Raw genomic sequence first — 27,373 nt, 5'->3', positions numbered from 1 at the left:
AGTATGTTTGGTTTTAGGTTTCACGAAATTGTCAATATACTCTGTGTTGTATTTAATAATTCTGAACTTTTGAAAAGACAAAGGGAAAGCCATATCTTTGATAAAATAAAATAAAGCAGTTAAACTACAGAAAATGTCTTAGTTTTTCTGCATATTCAGGAAGAAATGGATCCCAATGTTTGCTCCCTTTTATTTTGAGTGGAAGTTTTTGGCAAGCTGACTAACACAAAAGTGTACATCAGCACATATATTTCTTAATTTGAATTAGTATTTTAGGAAATTGAGAAAATATAACATCTTCACATTATCTTCTACACAGTTTAAGGGACTCTAATAATTGCATAAAATATTTTCAAAAACTACAAAGCATCATTTCATTTCTAATGGAAAGTCATTGTTTAGTAAAGCAGGGTAAAAACCCTACGTTTTAACATGTACCATTTTTACCAGAAAATATTAATCCTGGAACAAGTAGTGTTGGTTACAACACTTATCTTTCCTTACACAGAATTAGTATAGTGCAACTTTGACTGTAACATTGCTTTTTCACTTCTTTTCAACAAGTGTAATTGAAAGCCATTGCAAAAGAATGGTAGCTGTATGTTAGTAATAATGAATCAAAGCAGATGATCTAAACTCAGTCTATCTCACTGTCTTGAAATACTGCAGTAATATATGACTATTATGTTAATATAAACAGCTTTGCTGTTTATTTTTCTTCTCCTCTAATTGTAAGCCATGCTTTTCAGTTAAGTTTCCCTTCAATTTCCTTATTACGTGAAATGCTAAATGGCTCTTACTGAGGTTTGTCATATTCAGAACTGAATTCAAGGGAAGTACTAACCAAAGCTACGTATATAAAGCGTATAAATCTTGGGACAGGCTGAGCCGAAGCTACATCAGAATTCTGTTTTGGTTAGTTTTCTTTTTCTTCATAGCCGTACATGTGAGTTGTGAATCTGACTGTAACTGTATGAGTACAGTACAAGCTAGGAAGCATGTCTGATTGGTGCTTCTATTATTTGTTTTATCTAGAAACACACTTTGCTGTATGTATTTAAAAGGTCTATCTTTCTGGCCCTGTAGATAGGAGTTCATGCATATGGACTAGGGTAAGCTAGATTTGTCCTTTGTGAATAAATTCTTCAAAAAACTAATTGAAACCTGAATAAGAAATTATAAATCTCTTAATATGAATTTACTGTAACTTCACTCAAAATATAACTGACTTTCCAAAGAAATTATTAGAAGAGCTACAGTGTTCCAAAGTACCAAAAAGACTATGAGGAAGATTATGGAAGCCTTCTGCATAAATGAATCGATGTGATTGCAGTTCTGAAATAGAAGTGAATACATGGTAATAATAATCTCTGAAATAAGATGCATAGCTGAAAAATTCTGTTTGCAAAACACAGTGGTATGTGTCGGAAGTAGGCAAGGGGTTGTAAATTCATCAGAATCGTGAACTGAATCTTTCTATGCATTTTGCTTTTCATCTGCTTATTGCGTCTTATACAATTCTTATTTATTTTCCCTTATTACCACACATTTCTTCTTTTTAGAGTCTAGTTATACACGAACTAGCTATGTAATGTAAGCTGGCAGACAGTGCTCTGCATGGGAAGGTCTTATCAGTAATCAGCATCACTCGGTTCTTGTCAATTTTAGCATTGATGGATGTATTTGGCTGATAGTTGAAGGCACAAATTTCATAGTCATAAATTTACTTCAGTAATCTGTTAATGAATTTTCATCTGCTGATGAGACAGTTGTATCAAGCTTGATTTACATAAGAATTTTCTGTATGCTTCTGTTTTGTTAATTCTCTCTGGTCTTGCTTAGAATGAGTAGATTAGACATGTTTTTCCTTTGTTTAGGATGAATACATTTTGATTGCATCAAGATCATCACACTTGGCAGATGCTTACACTGACATGTTTTGTACATCAAATGCTAATGACTACAGTCCAGATAGTGTGTAGTAGATCTATAGCATTATGTCTTGAGCCCAGTTTTACAAGGAAATAACTTCCTGATCCCCATTTGTAGATTTTCTTCTTTCATACGTCTAACTCTGTTCTTTAGGATAAGGTGGAATTTAAATATAATTCATGAAGGAAAGAGTTTTTATAAAGCTTGATTGTTGAAACTTTGTTGTTTTATAGCAGTGTATAAAAATAGTATGAAAATATGTATATGTGAAATTTGTTTTACCTCACTTTTTTTAAATGTCATTTTATGATATAGAACCATAGAATGGCTTGGGCTGGAAAGGACCTTAAGGATCATCAAGTTCTACCCCCTCTGTTAACCCCTCTGCCACAGGCAGGGTTGCCACCCACTAGATCAAATACTAGATTGCTTGAAGTCCCATCCAACCTGGCCTTCAGGGACAGGGCATCCAGCACCTCTCAGGGCTACCGGTTCCAGCACCACACCACTCTCTCAGTAAAAAACTTCCCCCTGACATCTAATATAAATCTCCCTGACCATAGATTGGCCCTTGGGAAACACCACCCATTAATGGCTTCCCCTGGACATACAGCTTTTGACCACAACCCTCTGGTTGCGACCTCCAACCAATTCCTTATCCACTAAATAGTCCATTCTTCAAATCCATATCTCTCCATTTTAGAGTTGAATTTTTGTAACTTTGATTCATATCTAATTATCTAGTTTACTTTTCATTGTATTGTTTATGAGATAGATGATGGTAAGTCCAGTGATAATTCAGCGGCCAGGGAGTATTAGGAAGCATTTAATTTCCTAGACTGTTCTATGTTTAAATTTTGTGCATTTAATGAGATTATTTTTTATTAGTATGTTGAGGTGTGTCTTTTTCATATTTCACACTGTAATGCGTACTGCCTTTCTGACTGTCCCAGTATACTAAAACTTTGTAAAATGGAAAAGACCCAAGTATCAGTAATTGCTGAATACATGCTTAGGTCTTTCAAAAAGACCTTAAGTCAGGGTAGAAAGCTGATTTGAAGCCAGACTTCCACAAAAGGCTGATGTTTCTGTTCTTCAGAACATTTTTTTCTGGATGTCCTAACAACTTCACACTCGTTCTTCAAAACTTAAACTACTAATCTTGAAATTTCATTTCTCATTTTTCTTATTTCAGTGTTCCACACGTGAGCTTTCTGTAATACTGTATTTAGCCTTTTTTTTTTTTTTTTTTTTTTTTTGCAGGTGGTTCATGATTTGGGACATGTATTTTTTTTTTAAGTCATAGTTTACATATTTTGTACAAGAAAGTTTCAAGTCTTGACGTTACCAACATTTTTTCCATGCGTACATGCCATGTTGATAAAGAAATTTAAATGGTAGTCATTTTATTTGATTATTTTTTCCAGTCTAGTATTTAGAGAAGAACATTCTTCTTTCCCAGAAGTGAAGCAAAATCAGGTTCAGAAACAGCGCTTTGGATAAGTAGTATACTCAAAGTACTTTTAGCCTGGTGTGCATAATCAATCTTCTAGAAGACTATTATTAATCTCTCACTGAAAGATTAAGTAGTTTCTAGACACTTCATAGAGGAAAGCATGTATTTGTAGGTGATAGAGAAATACAGCTGCCTATATTGCTTTATTTTATGCTTGAAACAGCTTGAAATCAAATGTAGCTTTATTTTTTTCGTTCTGTTTTGTAATTTAAGTCATCATAAGACAATTTAACTGGTAGACTCGTGAGAAAATCTAAGCTCTTTTTTTTCTATGTTAATATTTAGACATTGTTAATATCATAATTTTTCTGCAAAAAAATAGTTGTAGCTTTTAGTGATGATTAGATGTAAACAGTAGTTCAGTAAGGACTTTTGAAAGCATAATGGTATCTATGTACGTTAGATTTTTAGTTATTTGCAGAATGAAAGGAAGGTAGGAAGATTTTCTTTTGATTAGAATGCTGTTAGGACTGTGTTTCAGGTAACTGTAAAATTCTGGCAGTGCAGTTCATGGGGAATGTACATCTTAGGATTTGCTATTAAAAATCAGGATTAGCTATTAAAATTGGATATTGTTCATATTTGAATTACAGTCATGTCATAGTTCTGGTGCTAACAAATATTTTGCTTTTTCCATGTTCTTAAAGCTAGAGAACTATTTCAGTTAAACGTTTTTATAAAATTCTCCATTAACAAGAATTCATGAAACTTTGATAACACATTTTTATAGACTTCAAATATAAAAGGAATCTAGGAGTGGTAGAAGTATGTTTACATCAAATCTGGTTAAATATTCATGGACAATATATGTTTGATATAGAGAGCTTTAATGTCAACTTCATGCCACAACTTTACTTCTAAAAGTAAGTATATGGAATCTAGCAGTGCTTTGTATTTCGCTTCTTAGGTATCATAGGATTCCTATGTACAAGATAGATTATTCAACGCATATCTCATACATATCAAAATCAAACAAAACCATTTTGAAGTACTCTGAAATCATTTTCATCCCATATGGTTTCTGATGTTTGAGGCAGTAATGGTTTGGAGAGTTAAGCGAGTTCTCGTTTGTTTACTGAGTGAAGAAATGGAAATAGGACTGCACAATTTTAAGGGATGCTCTTCAGAACTACCTTAATTTTCATGCTTTTCATGAATCTAAGCCTAAATGAGAGTACAATCCAGGCTGTGCTACTACCAGGAATAAAAAAAGAACCACCACTACCAACAATCAGTAAACCTTATTCAAACTATACTCTTGGATAAACAAATAGCATCTGGTCAAATATTTACTAATTTTTCTGTCAGCCCAGTATTGCATCTGCGTCTTCCTTTACTAAGGAAAGTAATTCTTACTGTTCCAGAGAATGTTACAAGTTAGAAAAGTAATTCAAATTTATCACGAAAAATAGATTAATAAATGCAGTGTATGATCTGCTTGTTGAGTTGCTGTATATATTGTCATATTTCTTTTTTGAAGAGATTCAGACAAAGAAATTGTTTTTCTGAGAGTAAAACAGCATTATAGGTTGCCTGTAGGCTAACTGAAATGGGAAGTAAATCATTCTACAAATCTTTAAGTTGTTTCTGTACTGTAGTGACAGATAAGCCATACAGTTTATTGAAAGAAATAAGATCTCTTATGTGTATTTGAACAGTGTTTCAATTAGCATAAAACTTTGTGGTTTTGTATGACTATTCTTTACAATACACTGAGCGAAAAATAGCATTAATTTCATGAGCCACGTGAATGCATCCAAGTGAACGCTAGCATTACATTGAGAACCAAATCAGCCTTTTCAGAATTATGATCTATGAGTTGCCAAGCCACCACTTAAAGCAACATAGAACATCATGAAGACTTTGAAATTTCTTCCTTATAGAAGCCGCTGGAAGCCTCTGATGCTGGGAGCGTGGAAACAATCTGTTCAACACAGGCGGGTTTTATGAAACAGTTTTAATACAGAACAGTATCAAAACTTTCAGTGTCCAGTCAGATTTTAGGAAATGACACAAACTCATAGTTTGTGGTACCAAATCACGAATTCATAGCATACTCATCCCACAAACCTTTTGTGTTGAATGCCCTATCAGAATGTAGTTCATGCCCAGGGAAATGTTCTGTTATGTCACTGGTTCATTCCTGTACCTTCCAGTAATAAAGTTTACAACTATTTAGTGATTGGAAAGAACATTTCTGATTTCCACCTCAGGTGTAAATTTATTTATTTATTTATCTAACCTTCATGTTGCCAAATCCTAACCTCTTCTGTGTCATTCTTAGATAATATTGCTTGTAATTACTGAGTGGCTCACTTCAGTGTTACGTACTTTCACGATCTCTATGTGAAGCAGTGGTTAAATTCTCATTTCTGACCTCTTAATGCAGCAGTTTTAGTTTGCAACTGTTTTAACTTTTTTCCCAAAACATTTCAATTCTACAAATACTGACAGGTAACTAATAAGTGAGTGATTCCAGATACTTATTTTCCTTGAGGGCTTAGAATTTCAGAATGTTTGAATTTGATATCAGTAACACGATTTTCTGAAACAGATGGCTAACACTTGGGGTGTGATTATAAAGCAAAGTGTAGTGTCATGTGGGTATGTTTGAATAGCTTAACTATTTGGAAATCTCTAATTAGTTCACCCTATCATATGGGATATAACACTTCCAGTTGTTGGAGTGTCTTGATTATGTAACATTCTTTATGGCCTCTTTTTTTTTTTTTTGGCATGCATTAGTCAGAGATGAAGTGTCAAAAGACAGCATTCCTTGTTTTTTGTTTTTTTTTTTAACAATAAATAAATTCCAGAATGAATCTCATCACTATAATTTTATGTACAAAATAAAGCAACTAGCAGTGTGAAAATGTCACTTGATGTCATCTATATGCGTAAAACATTGCAGTAGAATTTAATGCAGTGCATTTATATCAAAATTTGTGAGAATGGCTTTTATACGCATGTCAAAGAATCTGCTGTGTATTTTAATTGAATCAGTGATTGAGCAGAATTTTTTTCACTGCATCAGAGTTGCCATTTTCTGATTTGCGTGATAGGTTTTATTTTTTCACTTATTTTGCTGGACATTTCTTGTTTTCTTGAGATTTGTTTCCTTTGTCCTTTATTTTCCTAGTAAACCTCTTCTTTGTTTCTCTTTGTTTTATCACATTTTGTGCACTCATCTATCTTTATGTGTATTAGTATTAATTACTAATTCTTATAGATCAGTATTGCGAAAACAGTTGGCTATCAAAAGGTTTAAGAACCATTGAGCAACGAATTAGAGAAATTATTAATAAAATCATCTATTTTCTAACCAGTGCCTTAAATTATTTTAGCAGTAATGTGCATTCCCTTTGCAGTTGAAACTTCTGTAGATTTGTAGTCTTCTTCAATTCACCAGTCAATGTTTTTCTGCCATAATGCACATGTAATCATAGAATCTCTGAGTTCATTCTAAAACTTTCTATTTCTGTGTGCTTACTGAGGTACATCTGCAGTCATACTAGCTGGTTTAAACCCAGCAAATTGTAACTGTGTTAGCTTTGTTATTTAGAATATACTTATCCACTCTCTTGCACCTCAGTGTTTCACTATTGCATTCGGTATTGCAGAATGCTTTAAGAAGTTAGAAAAAATTCTAGAGTTTCCAGGAGATATGTAGTAACTGAAGTTGACTTTTTGCCATTTTTTTTTCTGTGTTGGAGGTTGACATGTGATATAAACTCTGCAGATGCTTGATAGGGTCATAAATGAGTTATCTTTGGAGGGGATTTTTGTATGTTCATAACTTCCGTTGTTATAAGTTTATGGTTTCAACGTCCCTGCTGTCTTACAGCACTAACATTATTGGAGAAAATGTCTTTAAGCCATCTTGCTGGCCTAGTTTCAGATGGAAATTGAGTTTTACATAATTGCATTGTGCCTGTTTATGACTTTCTTCTCTTTGTAGAACCTTTGTGTCCCAATAAGAACTTTGCACCTGTCATAAAATTTAAGCCAAAATGATACTCGCAGTTAAGAAAATTATCATCCAAAAAAAATTATTTTCCATTGATTAATCTAACATAAAAACACTGAAAGTTGTTAAGGGTGCCTTTTATAGTCACTATTCTCTAGTTCATTTATGTACCCATTATGTTCATTTTCCTTTATTTTGGATACCAAGGGAAAAATATGTGCAAAAGGACAATTCTGGTAAGCAATAATGGTAAGGTATTAAGGATTTATTACATTTTTCTGTGGCAAAAAATGTGTTGATTCAAAAGTACTAAGACAGATGATAAAATTTCAGGAAAACAAATCATTAATATAGTATGCAAAGTTCTTCCAGATATATGTATATATATCTATCCAGAAATATGTTCCTGTGCTTACTCATTTTGTGGTAACTGGCTGAAGGTGTATATATTTAGACTATAGAGAAGGTAAACTTTTAAAAATACTGTAAAAATTCTATAAGTAAAGTTCAGAGTTAATTTCTGTGATATGTGATGAGCAGCAAAAAGAGCTGTAAAAAAAAATAAATCCTGCTTTAGGTCTTTTGGATTTTGAGCTAAGCTATCCTATGGAAGGTACAGTTTCCATTTGGAATCTTTAGGGAACCTAAATATGTTCATAGGTTTATTTGTCTGCTTTCTCTATGAAGTATTATCCATTTTCATAGGATAATTACGCACATAATGGTTCTTTAATTTAGTTTGGCTAAAAAACGTCCAAGCTGTTTTTTGCTTGTTTTTTACCCTCAGAACATTATCAGCTCTATGTTCCTGAATCAGCTCAGGTTGGATCAGCAGTTGGCAAAATCAAGGCAAATGATGCAGACACTGGCTCAAATGCTGACATGAAGTACACAATTATAAATGGTGATGGTGCTGGAGTGTTTTCCATATCCACTGACAAAGAAACACGGGAAGGAATTCTTTCCCTGAAGAAGGTAAGCAGCAGATATTGAAAGTTGCTGGAGTATGTCATTAAAAATGTTATATTGAATGTCAAATAAGCAGGTGCTGTAATTATTTTTTTTCTGTGTCGCCCTATTAAATTCGGCAGTGTAAGTTTATCCATGTTGCTCTGTAGAACACCTTAGGCCATTTCAGAGAGAGCAGGGAGAAAAAAAAATCAAAGACAGAAGCATATAATTTGTGGGTTTCTTTGGTTGGTTGGTTTGTTTTGGGTAAATAATTTTACTTTGCTGATGTTTTACTCATCAAATTTCATTAAAAAAAAAAAAAAGAAATTTGGCTTTAAGTTGTACAGAAATGGATGAAATTTTATATGGAAAGCTTATCTATGGAAATGAATGTATACTTAAGTTTTCATATACCTTTGTTACTTGAATTTCTTCCTAGCTGGCTATCTACTGTGCTAAGTATTTTGCATTGTATAATACAGATACTAACTCAAAAAGACTCAAAACTTAACTAGCCTAAACATCACACAGTTACAGTATATATCTGAATGACATAGCTGATACATTGGAGGGAAGGGAAGCCATCCAGAGGGACCTGGACAGGCTGAAGAAGTGAGCCCATGAGAACCCAATGAGGTTCAACAAGACCAAGTGCAAAGTATTGCATTTGGATCAGGGCAGTCCTGGGTATTTATATAGGCTGGGGGAAAAACAACTTGAGAGCAACCCTGCAGAGAAGAACTTGAAGGTCCTGGTGGATAAGAAGGTGGACATAAGTTAGCAGTGTGGGCTTGCAGCCCAGAAGGCTAACTGTATCCTGGGCTGCATTAAGAAAGGGGTGGCCAGCAGGGAGAGGGAGGAGATTGTCCCCCTCTACTTGGCTCTTGTGAGGCCCCATCTAGGATACTGCGTCCAGGCCCTCAGCATAAGAAAGATGCAGGAGTCTTGGAACAGGTCCAAAAGAAGGCCGCTAAGATGATCAGAGGGCTGGAGCACCTCTCCTACGAAGGAAGGTTGAGCTGGGCTTGTTTAGCTTGGATGAGAGAATGCTCCTGGGAGACCCCATTGTGGCCTTGTAGTACTTGAAGGGAGCATATACTGGAGGGGGAACAACTGTTTACATGGATAAGTGGTGATAGGACAAAGAGGAATGGTTTTAAACTAAGACAGGGGAGATTTTGATTAGATATTAGGAGGAATTTCTTCATACAGAGGGTGGTGATGCATTGAAACAGATTACTCAAGGAGGTTGTGGATGCTCCATCCCTAGAGGCATTTGAGGCTGGATGGCAGGATGTGGCTCTGGGCAGCCTGGTCTAGTGATTGGCAACCCTGCCCAGGGCATGGGGTTTGAAACTAGTTGATCACTGTGGTCCTTTTAGACCCAGGCCATTCTATGATTCTGTGATTCTATTATATGTATTTCCTGCATTTATGCCTGTCTATTTAAACTATTAATCATAAAGTGTTCTTGCCATTTAAGTTCACTCTTAACTAAGTTCCGTACAAAAATATAATTCCACAGATAATTTCACCTGTGTATTAAACCCCCTGACATGAGTTCATGGCAAATCTTTCCTGAAATACTTGCCTATTTATGTTAATATCCTATGAATAAAACTGACTTTAATAATAGTTATGTTTAGTATGCATATTTATAATAGTTATGAAAGTTGAGTTGTTATGTTTTAAAAGGTTTTTTTGAAATGTTTCCAACAAGGGAAATCCTTTCTTGATTATTATTATTATTATTTTTTTATTTGGGCTAACAGATTTCAATTATCAATTCTCACATGGCTTTGTTGTTACTGTTTTGAGGCAGCAATTATATCCATGTGCCCTAAAAAATGGTAGTGAATTGACATTCGTATTTAGCTCATGTATTCTGTGCTCAACTGAAGCTAGGAAGGATGAAAACCAGAACCTCTGAAAGAGATGTTGTGAGAAAAGGGAATCTAAACAAATGACAACATTGTAGTAAATGTGTTTCTTTTGCATCTGGATAAATATTTATGCATGTATTTCTAACTGAAGGAAATGTAATTTTCATCATTTATAATGATTTAAAATGGTTCCTATCTTTCTCAGAGTCATAAAAAACTTCAATTCAGTGTATTTTAGCCTTTCAGCCATAAAAATAAACTCCTGACTTTTTTATACCAGTGAAGCTCATGGTGGCCTAGATGGAGGTGATGCTATAATCTGTTATTGCTTCCTCAAAATGAACATTGTTCTGTTTAAAAGTTCACCATGGCTATTATTCGTTAAGTACAACAGAGATGCATATTAAGAATGTGAAGAACAAAGGAAGAATCTTCAACAAAACAAAGTAGTTCTTATATTGAATATGTAAAATACCGTTTCTTATTGTTGTTGGCAGACATTTCTCTGTGTTTTAGAATATGACAAAAGCATATGTTTCTTATTCCTTTACATACACATGACAGAAACTTGAGTCTCTTTCCTATCAAGAAAGGGTCCATTTTACTTGGTTAATGTTTTATTTCAACTGAGAGATGTAACACTTAACAAGTCACAAGCTGGTGTGCAATACTTCCATTCTCTCCTTCTACTGCTAAACAGCACAGATCACCTGAGACAGTAGATGAGCGAAGTTCTTAGCACAGCATTGGACAAGCTGTAAATGTAAAATAAATGTCAATTTTAATACAGTATTTTAAGCAGTATTCCAACAAAATAAAATTCTGTACATTCAAATTGCAAACAGATTTCAGTTATTGAATATTTTATCAAATATACAATGAAAAATACTTGTGAGCACTTCAAATATGTAGAATCTGGCTTCCTTTGACTGAAAAGTTCCTTACTTCTCAGGAGAGAACAAGCAAAACCAAAAAATTAGTACTAATTGGGACCCCTGGTAATAGTATTCTGTAGCACAGTTTCTCCAAGATATCTCAAAATGTTGAAAGTAGTGTTGTTGTTTTTTTGTTTTTTGTTTTTTTTCTTTACCTATGTGAATCACTGTGCAGGAGTGTAGGCTTTTCCTTTTTTCTTTTTTTTTTTTTTTCTTCTGTGCCCAAGTGTATGATTTTTATTTTGCAGAAATTGTGGAAAGAAGACTACAGAAAATTAAGAGGAAAAAAAACTGCTCTCGCTATAGTTTTAAAAACTTAGGTTTCTTGAAACATCAGCTTTTTCTGATTATCTGGAACGTACTTCTAAATAAAAAACGTTAATATTGTCCAATTGAATAACTACAGAAGAGAAAACAAGACTTTAGGATCCATATTATGCCTAATGTTTTTTGAGAGAAATTAACGTTCTTGTACAACTTAATCCAAATATTGTCAGTATAAATTTTATTTTCCCAAATCTTCTATTTAAAATTTGCCATCCCATTTTGAATTTGTTTAATCTTAGAGTATATATGCTACAAAGCAGTGCAAATAATTATTTAATATTTGACCTGTTCATAGCAGTAATATAGTATAAGTAAATGAATGTCATCTAAATTAAAATTGGAGAATTTTAGAGTATGAAATTGTAGAGATTATATAAAATTGTATTTACTGGATATATTTCTGTACGAATTGACCTATTAGGAGTAGTATTTTTAGCTCTTTTTTTCATCGCAAAAAATTATCTCATAATGGTAAATTTCCACGCCTTTAGTATTTTTATTTGTACATTCAAGAAAGGGAGATGAGAAATAAAAATGTTTCATACTATTATTTTTAAGAGAATTAAATTGTTTTTCTTCAACACAAAGAGGAGAAATCAAAGAAATATATATAAATCCTGACCAGCTATATTTCTTATACATCAACAGTCAAATTTACTTTAGATTTTATCTACAAAATATACAGACATTGATAAATCACACATTGAGTTCCTCATAATTCTTGGCTTAAGTATTTCTTTTCAACTCTCTAGTGCAATAGGAAATAAGAATTTATCATTGATCGAATTCTTGAACACTTCCATTGATTTCTGTTCAGTCAGGCTGCAGGTCCACACAAAACAATATTGATTTTTATGACATTCTGTCACACCAAAATTTCTACCTGTGGGGATTCCAGTTAGATCACTGACCTTGTGGGATGTGGACTAAAGCATGGCACAGGAGGTGAAAGAGAAGAATATACATTTACTTTGTATAATATTTTGAGATCTATTTTTCTACTGAGATAAATTTCTGTAGTAGAATGGTATTACATGAATATGCAAATTATTGTTATGCTGTGTTCTGAGTCTGTTTGAAATTTACTGGTAGTACATTTCTGTACAAACTATCTGCTTTGCTCAGCATGGCAATATGTATTAACTACCTATCCTTCTTTATAAATCAACTGAAGGCAGAAAGTTGTAACCCAGTAAAGTCTTGAGGTATTTATTATCACATATGGGCACTTTTCCTCAACATTTAAATGCACTCAGAGGAATGCATTTAAAATGTAACACTGTGAAGTTTAGCAGCCTATTCAGTGACTGCCTGAAGTTACGTATTTTCTTGAGACTGATGAATGACCACTTGGCATTCTTTATAGCCTCATGAGTCTAACTGATTTGTGGAAACTTGCTGAACTTCATGTAATTGCAGACAGATACTGATAAAAGTTCAAAAAATTGCAACAGGGATTGGTCTTGATGCTTGTACATTTAAATAGCTTTGGTCCAAAGTGCCTTGTTTTATGGCTGCTTTCTCAGGCTCTTCTCCTGTTGGCTTTGTCCTCATCATTGCAGTTAGTCCCTGAGGTCAGTATAGTACAAGTATAGTTCTTCATTTACACATTTATCCTTCTCTGCAAAACCAAAAAAAATGTTGACCTCTCAGGTTATAAATTATTGTATGTAGAATTTTTACAATCCATCATGTAATGCAGTTTTTGTTATTTCTTACTGGTTTTGAGATCAGTATCTTAACATGTTTAATGCATGTAAATGGAAAATGCATTCTTATAGACATTTCAGCAATAAACACCAGCAAACAATATATGGAAAAGGTAACTTCTCACAGTAAAGTCGTGATTTACTCTCCATGAAAAGTAGTAAATTATTTTAGTGACGTAAAAGAAAACAGCCCAAAATAGCTGTGGTTCTTTCAGTCACCCCCACTATGTAACCATCTAATACTGGAAGAGTTGGGAGTGGGGTGTGTCATGGCCTGTCCTGTGAGCTCAGGCTGGTTCTAACTGCAGTAAAAGGTTTCATAACTTACTGCTTTACACAAAAATTGAATACTATTAGCTGGTTCATGCTCCTGATTTTAATATTAATTTCAATGTCTCTGTAACAAAATATTGTCCATAAAACTTACTATTTAACAGCGTGCAACTGAATCTGCATACATGAATTTCATTTTCATGATTTGCAAGGCCATCATTTTTTTTATTAGTAAGCCTAAAATATTTCAGAGGATTAAAAGAGATATAAAAGGAGTGAAACAGAAAAAATGTTGTCATGTAAATAGCTAACTAGAAGTACTACTCCTAAGAAAGGAAGTGCTATGTGATACATGAGTTATACCGACTTCTTCCTAGTGCAGGTGTACAATTCCTAGTGGGAGTCTATTGATTTTAATACCTTAATTGATAATTTTAATTGATATTATTAAAATAATTAATTAATTTTAAAGGTAAGACTAAAGTGGCAGTAGCACTTCTTGTGGATGGTACAGACAGGGATTTGCTTTCTGTTGGGTTTTATTTGAACATTATGCCTTGTAGAAGACACGTCTACAGCTGCAGACTTTCTTTCCACTTATGGCCATTTAATACATGTGCAATGAAGCAGCACATAGTAAGGCAGACTGAGAGGTTGTCCCTCAGATTGCTGCTGGTAAAGAATTTAAAATAAAAGGGTCTAGACTAGAGGTATACAACTTTCATTTGCCTCTCTTTAGAAAAGCATGCATGTATGTGTTCAGGCCATCCTTACATATTTAAATTTGTTGTATTACAAGAGTGTTTTCATGCAAGGAGTTGCTTTTCAGTTGGAGGTTTAAGAGAAGAGGTGCCCAAAATAATTCTAAATCCCCATCACTGTCTATTAAACATGTTAATTAAAGGTATGAAATTAATTTAATTTGGAATACTTTTTAAGCATCTAGCAATGACCACTAAATTTGAAGAGTGATAAAATCCAGAGACTGCATTATCACAGAAGAAGAATTTGACATTCAGTCACAATCCTAAGTTCTCCCAGAACATAATTCTGTTGGAGAGAAAACCTGAGTCATCGTACTCCATGTATAACCTTCTACTTACAGTGTATGTCAGTGACTGTCGAAATATCACAGAATGTTGTCCCTTCACAGTAACCTGCTACCAAACTAAACTGAAAAGATATAGTTAGCTACCAGGCTAAACTGAAGCACAGGATGGTAATGAGAAATATTTTTTCTGCCAACAGCCACTCAACTATGAAAAAAAGAAATCCTATACGCTTAATATAGAAGGAGCAAATACTCATCTTGACTTCCGCTTTTCACACCTGGGACCATTCAAGGATGTAACAATGCTGAAGATCATAGTTGGCGATGTGGATGAACCTCCTCTCTTCACTATGCCTTCCTATCTCATGGAAGTTTATGAAAATGCAAAGATCGGGACACCTGTTGGCACTGTGACGGCACAAGATCCTGACACTGCCAACAGTTTAGTGAGGTATAGTAAGTTCAAGTTATACTGGGTTGAATTCCATCTGCTAAATGTTTAATGAGATTTGGGGTAATTAAACAGTTTATTTTATTTTAGTACACACAAGGAAAATGTACGTTGGAATTCATAGTGTTACAGTCTGCCTACATGGATTTGATTTAATAATGTAAACTCAAACTTTTGTTGCGTTACATAAAATCATCATTCAGTCGTCAGTCTGAGCAATAATGTACATTACATGTATGTTATTCATACATCAGCAGCACTTCTCCAAGCAAACCACTACACAAGACCAGTGCATGTTAACACATCGTGTAAAATTATGCACTTCACTGTCCTGCTGCCAGTGAGTCTTGTACCACTGGTTATAAATCAATTCATGATCATAACGCTGATTTTTTCCTGTTATTCAGATATTATTCAGATATATGCAGATTCTGAGATGGTCCTCTGCACTCCTCCCACACTTGTGCCAGGTGCTTGTGCAAGGCAGGAGCTGTATTAGGTGCTCTTTTCCTGACAGTCATGCTGTAATTGCAGTGTAATTGCTGCAAAATTATATTTCTAGAGAAAGTCATTATTTTCTTATATACTACAGTTTTAGTAGAATAATGAAAAAAAAAATTATTTTATATATATTATAATAATGCAGCTCACTGACATTGCTAATCATGTGTCAGGCTATCTCTAATTGCAAGGTCTGGTGCAAGTGCTGAAAAGTAAACGCTTATAATATCAGATGTATCATTTGAAAACTAAACAAATGTTACATATTAGGAAGGCAAGATTTTGATAGCCTTTCAATTGAATTTGCTCTTAAAGAAAGAAAAAAAGGGAGAATTCTGTGTTGTTGCCCTAATTGAAATAGTTCATATAGGAACAGAACTGGGTTGGAAATAAGTCATGATCTGAACTAAGGAACTGAAATCAAACTGGAAATGCCCCCACAGCAAGCTTGAAAAAGCATTGATGCCAAAAATATGCATATGGATGATAATCTGGCTTCTTCTAAATCGAAAAGCATCTGGATTTAACCTTGACTGCCCTGGAACTAAGGCTTGATTTCATTACTGGTTTAGAAGATGATTTTAGTTACATGTTTTCACCTGTAGTAGGATCTGATAATGTATTTTACTCACTTTATCTGCTGGATATGTTACTTTCTAAACTGACATGCAACGTGTAAATTTTGTGGAACAATGCAGAAATATTTGTTTTGAAATTGGTACTGCATTTAAAATGTTTCAGGAAAAAAACATTCATGAATATATATTTGGGGTTACTTCTTTTTATGACAAAATGGTATAGCTTTTCTGGAAATTATATGAGAATTTACTTGGAGAACAGTATTTCAGAAGCTAATTGGACTCCTGACTGAGCTGAAGTCTGCTGGATATGTGTGATAGTTTTTGGTAGGATGAAACAGTTTTTGCAGAACAATGAAATAATCCAGTTTTTATGGTTCTCTTGTGTGAATTGTTTGAGGATTCAAAATATTTAGTGTCAGAAAATCAATATATGCAATTTCTTAGTGGCTAGTTATTGCCTTTGAAAAATCAGCACTGTATTATTTATGTCCAAATCGTAACACAAATTAGAAAATACCACTAAAAACAACTCCTAAGTGCCTGTGGTTTTTAATAGTATAATTCTGAAACAGCAGCTAATACTGCTAGACTAGAAGTTGTATTAGATTGGAAATAGAAAGGACAAGTGCAGATTTGACTAGTTCTACCATATTTCAGCAATCTGTGGGCATTGAAATTGTTGTATAGAACACTATAAGACAGTAATGGTGACAGAAAAGCTACTGCAGTTTGCATAATGTCTGGGAAGGGCAGAAATGGATTTTTTTCGGTGAAACAGGAATTAATTTGTAGGAAGGGTGACCGGAATTTCCAAATATTTTACTTTTGGTGTTGGCCTTTTATTTTCCCAAACAAGAACTTGTAACCAATGATTGAGGTCAGAATATGAAATATCCATATTATTCAAATAAGTTAGTTGACTTTTTTTCCTGTGTTCTGCCCATTTTTGTGCCTTTCCTTTCATTTCTTTCTGTTGAATTAGGAAATTATATAAAATGCTGTCAGAATGTACTGAATTTTTGCTTCTGAAAGGATTCACCCCTCAGAGGGGTTCTGCCAGTCCTTAGCAAATCAAGTATCCATAACGTCTAATGCAACACGTCACCAGCCATGGGCCACACGGAGTGGCTTGGGTGAACTAGTGCTTGGCCAGAGGCAGGTCCTAAAGGAGGAACCTTAGGAGGTGGTTTTTCTCAGAAGTGGGTGTGTGTGGTGTCCTTATGTCCTGTGCCAATCTGCAAGAGTATCCTTCACTGTTCAACTAAACCCCAGTGATTCTGGAAGACCATCGTTTTCCCTCATACATGAACAGTTCCAAGTTTATTATAAAAAAAAAAGTCATTATAGAAATAAAAGACAGAGAGTTTCAATATAAGAAAGCACATATCACATAGTCTCCACAGCAGATAGCTACAGAGTAAGACGTGAACAGCTGATCTGCATAGAGTAATGTTTCCTTTGCCAAGAGAATTGGATGCATTTCCCAATGCTGTAAGTCTACAGGACAGCTATGGAGCAGCAATTTGCTTCACAGCTTTTCCTTATCTACTTCTGCATCCTTTCTACTTTGTAAGGGTGCTCATTGCTATGTGTGAGACTGATAAAGCAATACACACACAGATGCAGCCATATCATTTCTCTATTGTCCATCTGCTAGAAAAGATATGGTGCTGTGATTTATTCACTCCCCAATTAGCTATCACTTTATTTTGGTGGCTGCAATGATTCTTATAACTAGAATAATGGTGAGAGGAGTAGTTAAAGTAATTAACAATGCTAAGGGGAAATCCTATAAAATTTAATTATTGAAGCTAGAAAAATAAATAAATAATGACTTCTGTTGTTGTCAGTGGTGAAGAGTCAGAATGCTTTTTTTCTCATTTTGTCACTGCAATTTCATCCCAGTAATTTCAGCTTGCTTCTGAACCAAGTCATCTCAGAGGCCTCTGACTTTGTGCCAATCCTTGTAACACTGTTTAACTTTTTCAATCCTAGCAAAAGAATCTCTCATAACAACTGTAGCTATTATTGGTTTATTTTCTTCAGACATTATCTGGTTTGCGGTTTGGCAGTTTTAAAGGATTTTTCTTTTTAATTGACTATATATATTTTTGCATAAACAGAAATGCATTTTCAATGAAACTTTTTGAAGTCCTGTATTTTGAAAATTATAATTCTATTGAAATAGCAAAAGTAAACATAGCCATAGAAAACACAAGAAAGACAGATAAATAAGCTTCATCATATATTAATTTTAACTATTTGTGAGTGGTTTGGAAAATAACCATGTGCAAAAAAATTTATCTTCTAAATGAAGAGAAAATATCCCAAATTGTAATTTATTCAGAGAGATTACAGACTCGTTATATTTGTGCCAGGTAGTCTACTTCCATACCAAAATATTTTATTGCTTTTAAATATCAGGGTTATGTCTTATGAAATATCTGATGTGCAAGCAAATCTTGAAAGTTGCCAGTACAACATTAAAGAATGGATAAAGACTGAATTCACTTACTGTTGTTTTATTTTAATAAATCATTCATTTTAAATCTCTCTGCACTTACTTAGATATCATCTTTTTTTCTTCCTGAACCCATACGCAGCAGAATTCTGTGGAGATTAGAGGTGAAAAATTTTTTAATTGGCAGGATGCATATGTGCAATGGGAGCAGCCCTACGCTGTTAATGCTGCCTCAGGGCTGCAGTTTTGCCTGTTGAAACCCTGCCATCTTCCTATAGGTGATATTTAGATAGTGTGTCTTAGCCACAGTGAATGCTTACAACATTCCTTGGAGCTTTCTGATTGCATCTGCTCTATTTTCTGTGGAATGCTTTTCAGAAAGATAACACTGCTGCCATTCCCCAAGCCTCTTCCAAGTTAATGGGTCAGAAAAGAGCAAAGGCATGGTTACAGGACCACAAAACTTTATTGAACTCTGATAGAACAGTGAAAATAATTGTATGGCATGGGCAAATTCTTTCATATTAACTTTATCCCAGGCTAATACTATCTTAAAAGGAGCTGAGTGCCTTCTTTAACATTGATTGGATCCTGGTAAGTGTAGTATGTGAAAAAAAAGTCGCACTATTACAGAAGCACCGTATTAGGTCTTGTTATATTAATGCATTAAAATTCAAATCATTTTCATGTTGGACTCTGGCCACTCTGTAATCTTACCTTGTTAGAATGAATTTTATTAGTTGGGACTGAAATTGATTAGCTATAGGAAATTGGAGTGATCTTACTGACTTCCTGATGTCACTCTAAAATAACTTTCTACTCGGTTCTCTTGTCACTACTCCTTAAAAGTAATAGGCAGGAAAAGAAAAAGGAAAAAAAAGAAAAAAAAGAAAAAAAGTTACACATGGTTTTCCTTTTGCTGAAAACCATTCCTTCAATTCCAGGAAATGCAGAATTAGCCAACTGATAATGAAACAATAAAAACAAAATATTAAACAAAAATGACCCACACAAAGTCAGAAAAGGCCTTTTTATTTTTGTGAATGTCAGACCATTCATTTTGTGGTAAGAGTAGGAGAAAGGCTTAAAAAATGTTTCAGAGAATTCTGTTTATATTGTATTTTTTCTAATGTGAAGTTTATATTTACTGGAGGTAGAATAAAACGTGAAATTCTGATTCAGCCATTCACTCAAATTTTGATTGTACAGTATTGGCATGTTTAAGGGAGGGAGATGATCTCTCAGCCATGTGATGGGACTAAGGACATTGAAAATGAAAATTATATTTTTCAATTTATTTTCTTCCTGTCCTAGGAGATCAGTATCAGTTTCTATGCCATTCTTTCTGGAAAATATAAGAAGCCTCTTCATCTTTTTGTATAGATGTGTCTTAGTTGTTAATTGGATGACCTATAAGTTGAATAAGGTCAGTTTGCTGTTTTATATCCTGTGCATAGGACGCTTTGTTAGCTGTACTTAAGGCAGCTTGCTGTGATCAGTGTCACCTCACATGCCCAAAGGGGAAGCATCTCCCCAGATCTTGCCATCCCTGAGCTTGTGAAGTGAGGCACCTCTTTGCTCAAGCCTTCAGAGCATGACACTGTCACAACCCTGTGACCAACACCTACAGAGACACTAAAGTATCTTTCCAGAGTATGTGAATGCATCACAGCTAGCAGAGAGGAGCTGTGACCTCCTCCATCTCATCTTCTTTTTCATTCATTTGCTTTCTGCATTCCTTCAGTATTGTTCTTCATCGAGAGCATCTGTAAATCAGAATAGAAAAAGAACTGTTTCTTTTTGGAACAGCTAAAGCCAGAGTGGATTTCTTTTTCCAATTTCTTCTCTGATTCTCTATCTGTCTTCACAGGGAGTAACCATTTTAAAACCTTTCTTTACTGTGCTGAGGTTGGAGATCTGTTGCTGACTTTTTTCCCTGAGGCCTCAATTTATTTTTGATTCTTGTCAAGCTGCACGTCCCAGGCCTCCCACTTTCCCATGAAATGGCACTGCTGCCATCCCCAAAACAAATCTGCCTAACAAAAACATCCACCTCTCTGTTCAGGAGCTGGTAAGCTGTTCTGACAGCTGTTCTCTCTGGGAAGCATCCAGTTCAGGATGGTGGTCAACATCACACAGCAACCAGAGCCACCTCCATCCCTTACTTAAATCTTTGATAGAAATACTGACAGAACATCCTAGTACTGTGGCTGTGAGAGCCTGATTTTTCATTCCAGTACATCTTTTTTTGTTTGTTTGTTTGTTTCTTTAAGTGTAATTTCCTCTGGCTTCAGAGTGCCTACAATATTTAAAATTCTTTTATGGTTTTAGGAATTGGCGTTTATATCTGAATAGTCTCTGTAACGAAGTCTTTTGGTAGGGCTGCTCACTTCCATAAATATGTATTAATCTATTGATGTTGCTTTTATTTGGTTTGCTCTTTAGCGTGACTCAGAAAAAAATGTGTAAGTAGAATTCCATTATTTAGCTGGTGAACCTTTGGGAACAAAAAGTGATTGTCATATAACACCAACTGCACTTTTTTTTTTGGCAACATTGGAATCTAAATGTTAATGTGTCTGAATAAAAATAAACTGTGATGTAACAGTTCTACCATTGAGGCGTCTATTAAAAATGCAGTTGGACAGTTGAAATCCTCTGAAGAAATTCATGAAGTCAGGAAAAGAAGAAAAACTTTTATCTTGATTTGACTTCTGAATTATGCCTCTGTGAGTGTGTGATATTCTTAGCCTACATTTACTGGCAGAATTAGCTAGGAAAGATGATCAGTGGTTTTAGCACATGTAGACAGAAATTGTCAGCTAGAGAGGTGGGAGTACAGAAATGTCTCATTTCCTTCAAGTGAACAACATCCCTAGTTTCCAGTGTCCAAGGTGAGCAGTGTGCCAGCAGTGCTCAGGCAGTGGGAACAGGAGCAGCAGCAGGGAGCCAACTTCTGCATGAAATGCAAACCAGCAGCAGCTGCCACTCAAAGGCTTGGCTGGGGGGGGGAGGGAGGCAGCAATTTGCAGCTCCTCCGCACCTCCTGGGACCTGCTACCTCACCTTCCTGGGATGAGGAGAAGGAAGACTCTGTCACATCTGCCAAGCACAGATTTTGATACAAGAGGTGAGCTTGGGAGTGTTGGGCAGGAGATGTTAAGGTACTGCTGATCAGCTGGCAGCCAGCACCGGAGCTAACTCAGTGGGAACAGCATATCCTGCAAGCACTCCGAGAGGAGCAGTATTCTCTTCAAAGTAATGCTATACCTATCTGAAAAAAGTGAAGAAATGGTAAACAGAGATCATCTTCTCCAAGCTCCCTTCAAATGTATTTCATTTTCACAACTGGAAAGCATAGCCTAAGGTGCTGCAGAACTCTGGAACATCTAATGTCTCCTTTACCAGACGTGCTGCAGGGAGAAAATTGGTTACCTGCTGTTTTGGCAGATGACTACTGTGTCACACTTCCCAATTGCTTTTCTCTCCTGGAGAAGTTTGTTTGAACTATGGGGAAATAGACTGTCCCTGAAAGGGAGGCAGTGTGGTACAAGGCAAGTGTGACAACAGACTGCCTTCCCACCACCTCGTTTGTCTTCAAAGCTCGCTGGCAGTGCTGCTGCCAGGAGGGAGATGGAAGATGAAGGGCATGCACCAGAGTTAAGGCCCACCATGGCACACTTCCTGCAGCTCTCCAGCTGGCCAAACACAGGGAGCTGCAGCCAATCAATTTCCTTGCTTTTCTTCCTCGTATACCTCCCATGCACTGTATAGTTGTTCCTCACACGTTTATTTTCTATTTTTTTGTTGTTGTTATTTGTTTGTTTTGTTTTTAAATTCTCTTTCCTTTGAATCTGGATATTTTTCTTCTGAGATTATTCACTAACGTATTTAATCAACCCGACAGACTTCCTTTTAATAGTATTTGATTTCTTACAGCATTTAGATGGCATGACTGATCAGTTTGGCCAGTATTCCCACTAACTTTTGTTAGTGGTTCTTTGTAACCAGTTTTTGTTGTTATTTGAGAGCTGACTATTAGATGTATCTCTATATACAAGCTTAAAGAGATTTTATGAACTGTAAATCTGAACCTGCCTGAAATGTGATTTTAGAAGTTTAGAACTAGAAGTTTTGTCAACAAGGTAGTAATTTCTGACAGAGTTCTTGTTTGCTCATATTAAATTTAGTAATAAATAATAATGGCATAATGAAGGAATGTCTTAAAGACTTGCTTAATGACAAAAAACAACAACAAAAAAAGACAAGTCAAAAGCTCAAAACAAGATTTAAAATCTCAAATTCAAGGCTTAACTATGAAACATAAAAACTGGAAGTGGACGCTGGGATCTTGACAGACTATAGCACTTATCAATTACCAAACTGATTTTAATGTTATCTCAAAGCCAAATAATTTAGTTAGATTATGAAAATAATTACGAGTTTTATCTTCAGAAACCTTTAGCATCTTTTAGAACCTTCATGCTCAAGCATTCTCTGTGCTATTAAAACCCAACTACTTTAAAATGCAAACTGCTTTATATGTCAAGAGCGCCTAGGGCCTATCTTGCATATAATTTTCTCTTTATTTCCTAATTCATGCGAGCACTTTTGATTAAAAAAAAAAAAAAAGTTAAAAGAAAAAAAAAAAGTGGGAATATCTGTCCTCACTGAACCACTGCTTCACTAAAAGCCAGGAAACAAGATGTGAAGTCACAGAAGCTGGGGGTTTGATCAGAAGTAGGAATGAGAAGGCTGGTAATGCCTTTCCATTCAGTGATTCTACCTGAAAAAAAAAAAAAAAAAAGATGATACATATTGAATTTCTCAGTGCCTATAGTTTTGATATTTAATTTCCTTCAAACGCTCTTTGGGAACTGTGACTAACAGGTTTGCTGTGTTCATAACCCTTCTAAATGTAATTTAGTGTAATAGAGCATATTCTGTTGCTGATCTGCATCATGCATAATCATGATGAAAATTTACTTTTGACATAACTTTGAAATTCTAAACTTGCATTATAGCTCTTTGCAACCTAGAAAAACCCATAATCGCCATACCAGCTACTAGGAAGGAAATTAACTCTGTCCCAGCCAAAATCAGGACGTATGAATCTTTGTGGCTAATATTTTATAAAGCCTTAAAATGTTATGTGCTTTATAAATGCAATGAAACTTATTCTAAATGTTCTTTTATATGCGACAAGAATGAGTGGCTCTATCTTACAAAACATTTTTGGGGTATCTAAGTGTAGAGCTTTATATTAATATTCATATTTCCTTTGCTCTTTGAGGATGTCATTTGTAGCTTGTTTCAGACAGACATTCATGAAGGATGGGAGCCCCAGTAGTGCAAATGGCTGCTTTAGGCATGATACACAAAGCAATATTTAGGAAGAATATGGATAAATGGAAGAGAACTAAACTTCATAATAAGAAAGCCTTAAACAGGGCCACTGTTTCATTTATACATGATCAAGAAAAATTCTGTTGAGCTCTAGATGTTTTAATATGCTGTAACTATATGAAAAAGTTAGGATGTAGAGAGAAAATGCCACTGTGGATAAATTATTATCATTCCTTATTTTTCTGTTGTCACTGGAAATGAAAGTGTTACTGAAAGAATCACCTCAGGATTGTTTTATTTCTATGAGTGACATAGAAAGTGCAATTTAAATTATTCATCCAATACTGAGCTTTCAGCTTATATAGATATATTTAAGTAAGTGATTTAGAAAAAAACTGTTCATATTTCAAAATCTAAGGCAATGTTTTGTTATGTGTCTATGAAAATGAAGTGTTAGGGTGTCACAATTCACAGCAGAACTGAGCTTCAGTCTTTCTACATACGCTTCATATTTGGTATATGATACTTGTTCTTTTTGGTTCTCTTGCTTCCCTCATAGAGGGAAAAGTAATAATTTGTTATGATTGTGAATTAGACATGCACAAAAGCAGCAGTGTATTCCTATTGCTTTTTTTTCCTCATTAACCCCAGTTTGAAATTATGTCTATTTTTAAGCTTATGTCTGCAAATAGTCCTACTTTTTATGGTTATTAGCACAATATTAGCACTACTCTGACTCTCAGAGTAGTCACTCTGTCTGATGTTGGTAATAAGTAAACGCTGTTGACAGTAGTAAATGTTTGCAGAGGCAAGATTCATGTGTAATATATATATGTTTTTTAATTAAGAATACATATTCCATAAGAATAGCTCAGTGAAGATTTTGTTTCGTTTTGTTTTCCTGTAAATAATTCATGTAATTTTCAGGAGACCTCTAGAGCCAAGAACAAGGCTGTAGTCAGGGAGAGGGAATTACATTTTGTCATCACATACTTGACAGAGAATTGTGACAGTAAAGGGTCTTGCTAAGGTCTCCAGGAAAATTATTTGGTGAACAGTTATTCTTTCTATCCTTCCTCTGTCACTATTCCACTTCTTGTAGAAGAGGTCTGTATATGCGTGTGCTGTCCATCTTGTCCAACACAACTAGACTTCATTATTTCTCCCTTAACAATAGCACAGCTAACATGGTCCAAAAATTTGTCAAGTTGCCTGCATTGCCAAGTATGAAGTATAAGGCCTGGAGGCACTGATCCAATTGAAGCATGCATCTTCTGGATAGACTTCAAATCTTAACACAGCTCTGCGCCAAGTGTGGCAGCTGTATGTACTTTCTGAGTTTGATTGCACTCTGGCTACAAAGTTTCTTAGTAGTTAGGAAAAGGTAGAACTATCTGCCTGCATAGGAAGTAAAACTTTTCCACTGATTTTGGATCAGTCTTTCAAAACATTTCCGTTACAAGTAACTGCTTGGAGAACCCGCAAATCCTGCTCACAGTTGATCAGCTCTGCACAGCTCTCTTTTTAGTAGACTAAGACCAGCAGAAACACTGGTAAAATCAATTGTTCTGAAACTCAAAAGTTAATTTTGATTCCCAGTGTGTGGGTAGCTTGGCCCAATTCTTCTAGATAAAATAATACCAAGAGAATAACTGTGGAGGTCTTTTTCTTGCTTTGCAATATGTCCACAGGGGATTCCAGTATTCTTTGAAAGCAATACAGGTTTCCTTGGATATCTGTAACATTTATTTTGTCATGATCAGTGTTTTCTTTGTTTTTTGTTTTTTTTTTTTCATCCAACTTAGGACGCAATGATTAAATAATGTTTTCTGGAAGAATGCTTCCTGACTTGAATTCTTTAAAAGTGATTCCCCCGTCTCCTACATACTCAAGATCTTTCCAGTTTACTTCTGATATGGAGACCTTTTAAGTCTTTTTTTCTGCTTGAGGCAACTTCCGCTGCCATCTTTCACATCTTAAGTCTCATCACTGAGCACTTCTGAAGTATTTTATAATGAGATGTTCCCAGGTGTTGGTAATTGATGGATCACATGGGTTCTGACTTAGTTTGATAGGAGAAGGTAAGTTAAATTTTTATTCCAAAGGAGCATAAAGGTTTGTTGTTGCTCAAACCACCCCCATGGTCATACGGGAGCTGTTTCACTCTTCAGGACAGTGAGAGGAAGGATGCAAAGAGTCAAAAAAGAAAGATTTTCTAGCCTGGTTTGGTCCGCTCAGATTTCCAGTGCCTGGAACATATTTTTAATTCTTGAAAACGCAGGAAACGTGAAAAGACAAATCTTAAATGCCACAACCCAAACTGCCCTGTTGTAAGCGTACGTATATTTTTTCTTACTGCTAGAAGAGATGGGTTCAGTTTCTTTCTAATAGGGAAAATCATCACATCCTAGCTGGCTTTTACATTCTCTCCTGTCCTTTGAGCAGTAAAGGTGATTCATTCAAATTGCTACCTCCTCCTCTAGTCCTTTATTTCTTCTGCTTTTTCAGAAAACATATCTTATTTTTTTTGTATCATTCATCCAAGTGTTTCTTGCTTGTTTTCCATTTCTGTAAATAGTCTGAATAAGTACGTTATGAGAGTAATAAAACTGAAGTTATTTTTAATTTTTTGAGCTTTGCAGCCTTTATGTGCACCACTCTTTTTATTAGCTGGCAATTAAACCTTTGGTGATGTAGAAATAAGCAGTTGGATGGGACAAATAAATCATTTTAATCTACATGTAGCTTCCATATATTAAAAATATCCCAGAACGAAAGCAAAGCAAGGCTGGCAAATTATGAAGGAAAACAATTATGGTACATAAAAGGCTCTGTATTGTTCCTTATTTCCTCATCAGGTCTAAAAGAGAAGGTTTAATCGGGGTGTGTAATTGGTTCATTTGTAAAAGCTATTGTAAGCGATTCAGGCTTTGTGAAAAAAAAAGTCTTGTCAATCTCGTCTTTTGTGTTCCCATCTGCTTCCATTACCCACTTAAAGGTTTTTACTTTCTCTGCTAGGCAAAGTGCCCAGAAGCCAAGGGAGTTAAGGAGGCATGCTTCTTGGCTTCTAGGCTAATGTCAACAGCATCTCTGGGAATCAGCTGTTTCTGCTTCTAGTCTTTGTAATGTACATGTTTAAGATGGCTTATGTTGCTATGTCATCAACTTCATGTCAAAAAGACATGCTTCAAAACAGGTTCTGGGACTGAACAGGCTGTTTAAGCAGAAGAATATTTTTCTGTTTTCTTTTCTGCCTTTCCATTGTTATAATCAAAGTAAATATGCTCCGTGTCTTTTGACAGAAATGAGCACTGCTGTCTGAAATATCACCTGTTAGCGATCTATGTATTTGTGACTCATAGTGGAAATCTTATTACATATCAAAAGATCAAATAATATTATGAAAGGAGTGAAAGACAATGTTATTTCAGGCATCCCCATAATAGAGAATTTTTCTTAGGATGTTTCTTAGATGTTAGAAAACATCTAA

At 35.0% G+C, this 27,373-nt stretch overlaps 1 protein-coding gene across 2 annotated transcripts in view; it reads left to right on the top strand.

Moving 5' to 3' along the window:
- Window positions 1-27,373, top strand: part of CDH18 (cadherin 18) — a gene marked incomplete at both ends in the record, with an annotated part of 154,762 nt that overhangs the window by 94,587 nt on the left and 32,802 nt on the right. For both annotated transcript variants that reach the window (XM_079533782.1, XM_079533781.1), the window contains 2 exons: window positions 8,203-8,390; window positions 14,742-14,995. In XM_079533782.1, the coding sequence (XP_079389908.1) occupies window positions 8,203-8,390; window positions 14,742-14,995 (442 nt within the window). The remainder of the gene's footprint in view (window positions 1-8,202; window positions 8,391-14,741; window positions 14,996-27,373) is intronic.

Source organism: Tetrao urogallus (genome assembly GCF_951394365.1).
Source record: "Tetrao urogallus genome assembly, chromosome: 3".
Classification (NCBI taxonomy): domain Eukaryota; kingdom Metazoa; phylum Chordata; class Aves; order Galliformes; family Phasianidae; genus Tetrao; species Tetrao urogallus.
Note: the sequence above shows the minus strand (reverse complement) of the source record. Positions and strands in the feature narration are given on the sequence as shown.